The 8,231-nt window shown below is 47.8% G+C and overlaps 1 protein-coding gene across 3 annotated transcripts; it reads right to left on the minus strand.

The window, feature by feature from the left end:
• Positions 1–4,170: 4,170 nt before the first annotated feature.
• On the minus strand, positions 4,171–7,736 carry LOC126316678 (uncharacterized). Of its 3 annotated transcripts, none has more exons than XM_049992774.1 (9): positions 7,534–7,736; positions 7,371–7,452; positions 7,191–7,282; positions 6,902–7,041; positions 5,231–6,668; positions 5,047–5,168; positions 4,769–4,903; positions 4,624–4,707; positions 4,171–4,562 (listed from the first exon to the last, which is right to left on the minus strand). In XM_049992774.1, exons 1-5 carry the CDS (start codon positions 7,672–7,674, stop codon positions 5,789–5,791), a joined length of 1,335 nt encoding a protein of 444 aa, XP_049848731.1. In that variant the 5' UTR covers positions 7,675–7,736; the 3' UTR covers positions 4,171–4,562; positions 4,624–4,707; positions 4,769–4,903; positions 5,047–5,168; positions 5,231–5,788. The 3 variants fall into 3 exon arrangements, with proteins under 3 accessions (XP_049848731.1, XP_049848732.1, XP_049848730.1); XM_049992775.1 differs by having other exon boundaries at positions 4,769–4,948; XM_049992773.1 differs by having other exon boundaries at positions 4,769–5,168.
• Between the last annotated feature and the right edge of the window lie 495 nt (positions 7,737–8,231).

Below are 8,231 nucleotides of genomic sequence, written 5' to 3' on the forward strand. Positions count from 1 at the left end.
AAGCTCGCAGAATTTCGAGTATGCGGGGGGCGTGAGACCGGCTAGGCGCGTCATCGATGGTGAGCGCGAGCAGCCTCTGCTCGAGATGAGCGCGCCCCCTGAACCTGAAGAGCGCAGACCGGCAGTATCGCTCGACCACGAACAAAAGATAGCCGAGCTGCAAGTACACGGAGAGCACCAGAAACAGGGCAACGAACAGACAGACGAGCAGAAGGATCAGAACCCAATGCATGAGGCGTGACCAGGGGGGTGGAGAAGCGTCGAATGACACAAAAATTTTTCAAAAACTATGGAATTGGTCAAAAATGAGCGCTGTCAAGGTGAAGGGCAAGACCGCTGTGCTGAACCAACGCGGAACACTCTGGACATCTGATCGTTCGGCTGCCGCATTCGGCTTGATGTGCGCGCTGATCTTGACACGAGACGAGCACATTGCAGTATGGACAGGGAGACTGCCTGAGGATACACTCGTGCTCTTGGTGGAGGCTCATTTCGGGTTCCTCCGCCTCGAATCCGCAGTCGCAGCGGAGGCGAGCATGCACGACCGATAGATGAACCTCCTTGTCGGATGCGGGCGCGTTCAGCCCGCAAAGGGGGCACCGCCAGCGTCTAGATAAACAGTGGGCCTCGTGAGGGACCCATGACGACTCGGGAACCCATCCGAGACAGTTTTGACACATTCGAGTAGACGGACCTCCGGACGAAGAGCAGACGCCGACGGCCGAGTCGAGAAAGTCAGATCGCTCAAACTTGGCTGTGTAGATTGCATCTTGGTTCTTGGCAAAAACGCTCACCCTCACCGAACCAGTAGATGAGACCCTTAGTCGCCGAATGTGCGTTCTTGAACCCTGCCCGGACGAGATGTCGCTGCCAACCCACGTGTGTCCGTGAGACGTCGGATACGATGATTTGCTAGCGTAAATCCAACAAGGCGACCCAGAGGTTGTCAATACCTCAACTTGTACCGTCGAATATTCGCCCAATTCAACCTCGTAAAAGTCTATTTGGCCCCTCTTCAAATGCACCCCATCCAAAACACACTCCTCTCTACCGCCTCGGCTCTCCCACCCCCTCACCAGATGCACATTCGGTGCACATTCCGGATCCAACACATCCACGCTCAAGTCGCTGTCTGTAATCAGCACCCCCTCTCCTTCCGGGCTCAGCTCGACCACACGAAACAAATAGCACCTTCCGCCATGCTCTATTCGGATCACCTCCCCAACACTCAAACACTGATACCTCGACAATCGAGACTCTAATACGCATTTCCTCTGTTCAAACGGCACCTCCAACTCCCAAGACGCCGATAACGGCCTCAAACGACAATGTTCTCCCCTCGGCAACGACACCACCCTCAACTCAACCCTCAACCCCTCCACATCCTCATCCTCCCTCAAATTCCTTAATATCCTGTACGGCGCATATCCCACCCCGCTCTCCTCCGACGTAAAACTACTCACCGACGCGTGCACCACTCGACCCCCTCCCGACTTGGCACAAATTCTAAAAATAATCGGAAACCCGCATCCACGCTCTTCTATCTCTCTTAACACAGAAACGTGCAACTCCACCTGATTGACATCCTCCCTCAACCCTCCTACTGCAGAAAGCGCGGACGAGTACAAATCCAATTCCCACTTCACCTCCGCGCCCTCTACCACCTCGCTCCAACCCCTCGGTGTCTCTCCTTCCAGCTGTATCACCACCACCTCCTGGGGGTTCCCCAATTCCTCTATCTCGCACACTCGCGTCGACTCGTTCCCGTACACCCTCCCCCCCATCATGAACATCACTCTCCCCAACTCTTGCCCCATCTCGCCCTCAAACTGCCTCTTCAGCTCCCCTAATGTCGTCCAACTTGAACACTCCGTCAACACAACACCCACACTAAAACCGCGAGCGCACCCCCACGTACCCGCTCGCCACCACCTCGCACTCCGACCCCCGCCAACGCATCCTAAACACGGTCTCCAAACCAGACATCGCGCGCACTTGACCTTGCCCAATAAAATACTGCCACTTTTCCCAAAAAAAAAAAAAACTACAACTCAGACGCCATCTCCTGTACACACCCCGACAAACTCTGCAAGTTCAAACAAAGCAACCTCATGGCGCTGTTCCACGTCTCTAAACCACTCAAAACGAAAAAAAACGCTCAGCAACTACTCTCCCGCCCTCCATAACGCCCTAAAACCCCCGTACCTAAACTCGTCTCGTTATACAAACACGAAAACTTCTCATTCTTCTTACAGATGTATGTGTGGCCGTGTATAGGGTACGGCTGCACTGGAATCCCTAACGTGTCGAACAACACCTCGACAAATTCCAACAACACCTGCATCGCCGTGTTGAATTTCTTCGTCTCGTTCTGATACCGAAGCTCCACCACCGCCTTCGAACTTCTGTCCTGAAACCCGTGTTGGGGGACCAGCGGCCTCCACTTGCGCTTCTCGAACAACTCCCTCCTCTCCTTGGGTAACTTGGACTTCAACTCCACATCGATGTACGTGTATGTCAAAATGCTCAAAAGCAACAAAATCAAGTGCAGCGCCTGGTTCGTCTGAGCCCATTTCTTGTCCATCAATGCCCTCAGCGAAAAACCGTTAATGCACATGTACCCGCCTCTGTCCTCAAACGAAAAGAAATTGTCAAACACCTCTCTTACCCCTGGAAGAATGCGCAAACTCTCTTTCAGTGACTTCAGGCGCGACTTCTGCGCCCTTATCCGATTCTGCCACACCAATTTCTTTGTATTCACATTGTTCGTCCTATTCCAAATCCTCTCGCTCTCTTCTAACAACTCACAGTACGCACGCTCCAAACTCCTCTTCTCCCCAAAAATAGCTCTCTCTTCCTCCACCGCCTCCTCCACCTCGTCCTTCAGCCTCTTGTACTCACCCTCCACCTCGCCCTCCACCTCGCCATCCACCTCGCCATCCACCTCGCCCTCCTTCAAATACCTCCTCCATGTCCGACGCTGCTCAATCAACCTCTCCGTCACCTCGTCTATCTCGCTCTCTAAATGACCCCTCTTGTAACAAAACCAGCACAACTCCGCCTCCTCCACCGCCTCCTCTCCAGGCGCCGACAACACCTCTAAACGTCTCTGATACCTAGACCTCTCCGTGTTAAACGCCGACAAACTCGTCTCCGCCAACAACCTCTCGTCTCTAGACAACTGCCCTATTCAACCTGTCAGCCCATACATTCGCCACACACGACTCCACCTGTCAATGCCACATATCCCCTCTCCCTCATACCGGCCTCCAGCGATTCCCTCAGCGTGTAACCCACCTCCAAAAATTCTTCCATCAGTTGGTCTCTCGATGACTTCAAATCACCCTGCCTCGACCTCCCTCCCTCTTGTCTCTCTCGCGCGTCAGTCTCCTTCCCATCCACTCCTACTTCTCTCTACCACTCCATTCGTACCTGCTGTATGCACCCTGTCATAACCACACGACGGACAATTCACGCTCATCAACGCCTCTAATCAAACGCTATCGTTCAATATCTGCTCCTCAGCCACGCTCTTTTTTTTTTCTCCTTTTTTTTCTACCCCCCACCAACACAACGCCTTATCGCCACGTCCCTTCTCCTAATACACCAATACACCTGTTGCCATACCTCCCCACCCCTCCTGTCGACAACACGCTAAAATTTATTCCTCCGTGTTGCGCCGTCCAAGACGTACACGCCTTATCGCTCAATACACACTCATCATTTAATACACGCTATCGCGTCTACACTCCTGCCAAATTAAACGTCTAAAATGGAAAGGCAAAATGCATGCCAATACTACTTCTTTCTCCTCTCCGTAGTCGACGATTCGCCTAATCCAGGCCAAAATTCTCTTCTGTCTAATGGGAGCTCCTAAACTCTGACAAGGTGGTATCTCCATCGAGACACAATCCATCGTCAACCAACCGCCCGGACGTCCGTAACGGACGCTCCTCTACATCAATACGACATCAGTCCTTGTTAACAAGATATCACCTCCTTCTGAGAAACCCAAGAAAAACATTGCCACCTCTTCTCCTCTAACAGAAAATATAAAAAACATGAACCTAATCATCCACACTCTTGTGTATTGCATAACATGATCTGGCAAAACAGTCAGCAGACAGAATTCATTTTTTCGTACAATCCTTATATAAAGGAAAACTCGTCTACTGTGCTTTATTAGACATATGAGTTTGCGAACGCACGGTGCGTGCTTGATCAAAAATCGTGCACACCTCCTCACGACAAAGCCCTCATCTTTCGTTCTAAATTCAAACTCCCGTCTCCTCTTGGAGGCGTAATTTGCCAAATTTCAAGACGTCCTTCAAAACTACAGAAAGCAGAAATCCTGTCAACCCGTCGAAAAAAAACGTACTGGCCATCCCTCTTAAATATACACGCACATGGCCGTCGTATACCTCGTCTCAGCGTGATGCTGATTCGAAGGGTTCTGTATTCCTATAGCAACTTCTCCACGCCGCTTCCACATAAAAAGGTGCCTTTTTCGAACAGTGAGGATACATCCTCAACGAAGACTCCGCTCTCCTCTTGACACATTTCTAATTCAGGGAAAATGAGACACCCGCTTTGCGAAACTCGCCTGTTTTAAAAAAAACGTACCGGATACTGCTTTTGTACGTTAAATTGCTGACGGAAGATTTCCCGACTCCAATTGCATTCCCCGCTCAAATTGGCCGCTCGAATCTAGATGCGAATTAGTGCACGACGGCACATAACGTTCAAATAACGTAAGATCACTCCATACCTCCGAACAGGCCAGCTGGATACAGTCATCAGGATTGATGTTCGTCCTACACCGATCATAGACATGAACCATTTCATGCATTAACGTGTCCTCGAGAGTCTGTTTGTAACCAATCTGATTTTCACATAGAACAAGCTAATACGCGAAACAAATGCATGAAAAAGAATGCCCGTTCAAATGCTTGTAAGTAGTGCAAATTAGCAAAACTATCATGAATCGAACGTGCAAAACACGCTCGTCCACAATCAGCAGTGAAATTAAAAAATATAACAACGAACGCCGAGTCTGGAATCATATAACCCACCCACTTTAATGGGGCACGCCTTGCATTTGAAAAACTCTCTAGTAACCTCACAGTTCAACTGAGACAGAGAATAAATCATGCTCTTCAAAAAGGGATCTATAAAAAAGTTAACCTGTTGTGTGAGTGCCAATACTCCAAAATGCAGACCGTGCGCGTACCATTCTTGAGCATATCATCGATTGCTTTTTCACACTTTTCGTGATATCTCTTCGGATCGGAGGCATAAATGGACTCCGGTGACTTGACAGAGGGACTTTCCTGGATGATCACCGGCTCAATCAATGTGCTAGTCTCACTCATCTCAAAGGGGTAAACACCTGCAACGGCAATGACCAAGAACACCTTGGTCTTACTTGAATTAAAAAAGGAAGAAAAAAAATTATTATACACTTTCGCAGGCAGCTTCGCCAACAAAGAGCACATAAGATGTCAGCCCTCATTTTGGCCGACATTTCCCCCTGCCTTCCTGGAAAATTTAGTCTATACAGAGCACTTACACCTTCAAATTCTATCTGATGCGCACTTGAATCATTTCCCTTCACGTCGAAAAAAAAGTCTAAATATCCTGCTAAAAAAAAAAGCAGGCCTGTACATTCTGCAGGCGCATGCGTATGCAGGGATGTATGGATCATATACACAGATATAAGAAGGATAAAGGATATAGGCTGTATACGTTTAGGGGGAAATATCAAAACCAAAAATTTGTCTCTCTGCTGTCAATTGTAGACCATGTATTTAGGCGTAGCTGAGAATTTGGCATAGGCCTTGATAACCTTTTCAATACTATCCAGGAAATCTCTTTCGGTAACCATCTTCCTTCGAGCACGGATGGCAAACATGCCAGCTTCCGTACATACACTTCGAACATCGGCTCCAGTGGCGTTCGGACACAAACGAGCAAAGAGTTCATATCGTATATTGGGCTCGACATTCATTCGCTGTGCATGAATTTTAAAGATCTGAGCACGCCCTTCAAGATCAGGAAGACCAAATTCGATTTTTCGATCTAATCTACCTGGACGAAGGAGAGCAGGATCCAACGTATCGGGACGGTTCGTAGCCATAATAATCTTGATATTTCCTCGAGGATCAAATCCATCCAGTTGATTAATAAGTTCTAACATCGTCCGCTGAACCTCACTGTCTCCTCCAGCATTGTCATCAAATCTCGCCCCACCTATCGCGTCCACTTCGTCGAAAAAAATCACACAAGCCTTCTTGCTTCGAGCCATCTGAAATAATTCTCTCACCATACGCGCACCCTCTCCAACATACTTTTGTACCAATTCTGACCCAATCACGCGAATGAACGTCGCGTCCGTCCGATTCGCCACCGCCCTCGCCGCCAATGTCTTCCCTGTACCGGGTGGGCCATATAGCAGTACTCCTTTAGGTGGGTCGATCCCTAAACTCACGAAACGCTCAGGATGAAGCAACGGCAATTCTACAACCTCTCTCAACCTCTCCAATTGCTCCTTGACACTGCCCAAATGCTCATACGTCACGTCTGGCTTCTCCTCTACCGTCATCATCATCACAGCCGGATCTATCTTCGGTAACAACGGAATCTGAATTTGATACTTATTTCGATCCACTCTGTAGTGCATACAAAAACGCGGTGTGTACCAACACAGTAAAATAACAGTTAGTCACGTTCTCAACGCTGGACCCAAATGTGCGCCAGCTCCTTCTCGACTACACTCCTACTGAACCCCTTACGCCTCGGAATCTATTGCTCGAATCCGAACTTCCCTGACTGCATCTTTTGTTGACAGCCCGTCAAATCACAAAAAACCCTTTGTACGTGTACAACCCCAAACTCAACGTACCCAACTCTCATGCCCTCCTCGATGTCTGTTGGTGACACATCCTCGCCCAGCCCAACAACAAACTTAGCTATCTGCTTCAAGTTTATGACATACTGCGCATCTTCAGTCCCTGGATTTATGATTTTAGTGCATCGAGCAACCTTGGAGGAATTAGCAAGTGACAACTAGTCAGTGAACACGTTCGGAAAGAAACAGAGTCAAAGATGACATCACAGTCGTAACGCTGAAACAATAAAAGAGGGAGAAATCGACCTATAAAACAAGGGCACGTTTTTTTTTCTTGACATACTTGAAGCGGTTGTTCTTCTTGAATCATCTGCTTGTCAGCTATTAGGTCCCAGGTGCTCGGTTGACTCAAACCTGTGTCAGACTCCTTGAACCCTTTTTTTTTAAAAGACAAATGGTGTAAATTTATCAGAGGTGCAGTGGTACAAGGTAAATAATGTGTCAAACCTCGAAAAAAGCGTACCAGAAATGTCATTAATTGACTTCGTGATACGTGCAATGTCGGCTTCAAGCTCTTTAATAGGTGCAGAATAAGGTCCCTGTCCCTGTATTTGAACAAGCAAAAATGAAAGAAAGGGTAAGAGAAGCACAGAACACAACAAGGTAAACCTGTTCTTTGCTCTTACGTATGCTTTGAGAATAGCAATATCGCCCTCATCTAGTGAGATAATCTCCTTCTCATTGTCACCGGTGTGCGTTTTTCCCTTGTCTGGCTGGGAAGGTATTTCCCCTTTAGACGCGCCAGAGCTTGTGTTCTTATCAGACATTGAGCAAGAGAACCACCCCAGAAAGAAGAACACAGAAGGAGTTATGGAATGATATCAAACACAAACAATATGAAAGTAAAAATAGGATTTGTGTGTATAGAGTATATTGCGGCAATATTTCACATGCACAACAAGCACGTGTATGTACTCGGTACTTCGTATGTACGTATGGTATGTGTATGTGTGGTAATAGGTGGGCGCTTGCATTTGATGTAATATTCGAATACACACGAAAATGGCATTGTGCGGCTTGCGAACAAAACATGAATGGTTGGATTTATTAGAAAACCGATGCATTACGTGGTTGTTATATGGAGGTGAAATCGTTTGGCCGGCCAGGAGAAGCGTTCCCCATGTATCTCCCTGCTCGAAAATTTTTTCTTTCAGAGGTTTTCCAGACTTGAGATCGAGTTCTGTCTTGCGATTTTGAACTGCTCGAATGTGTCGGTGATCATTTTGTGGAGGCCAATGCCCTTTGTGTAATATACATATTTCAAATCATTATTTGAATCTTCAACATCGATAGATGCATAATATGATTCCGTATATCGATTGTA

This window comes from Schistocerca gregaria, unplaced genomic scaffold (genome assembly GCF_023897955.1).
Source record: "Schistocerca gregaria isolate iqSchGreg1 unplaced genomic scaffold, iqSchGreg1.2 ptg000596l, whole genome shotgun sequence".
Classification (NCBI taxonomy): Eukaryota; Metazoa; Arthropoda; class Insecta; order Orthoptera; family Acrididae; genus Schistocerca; species Schistocerca gregaria.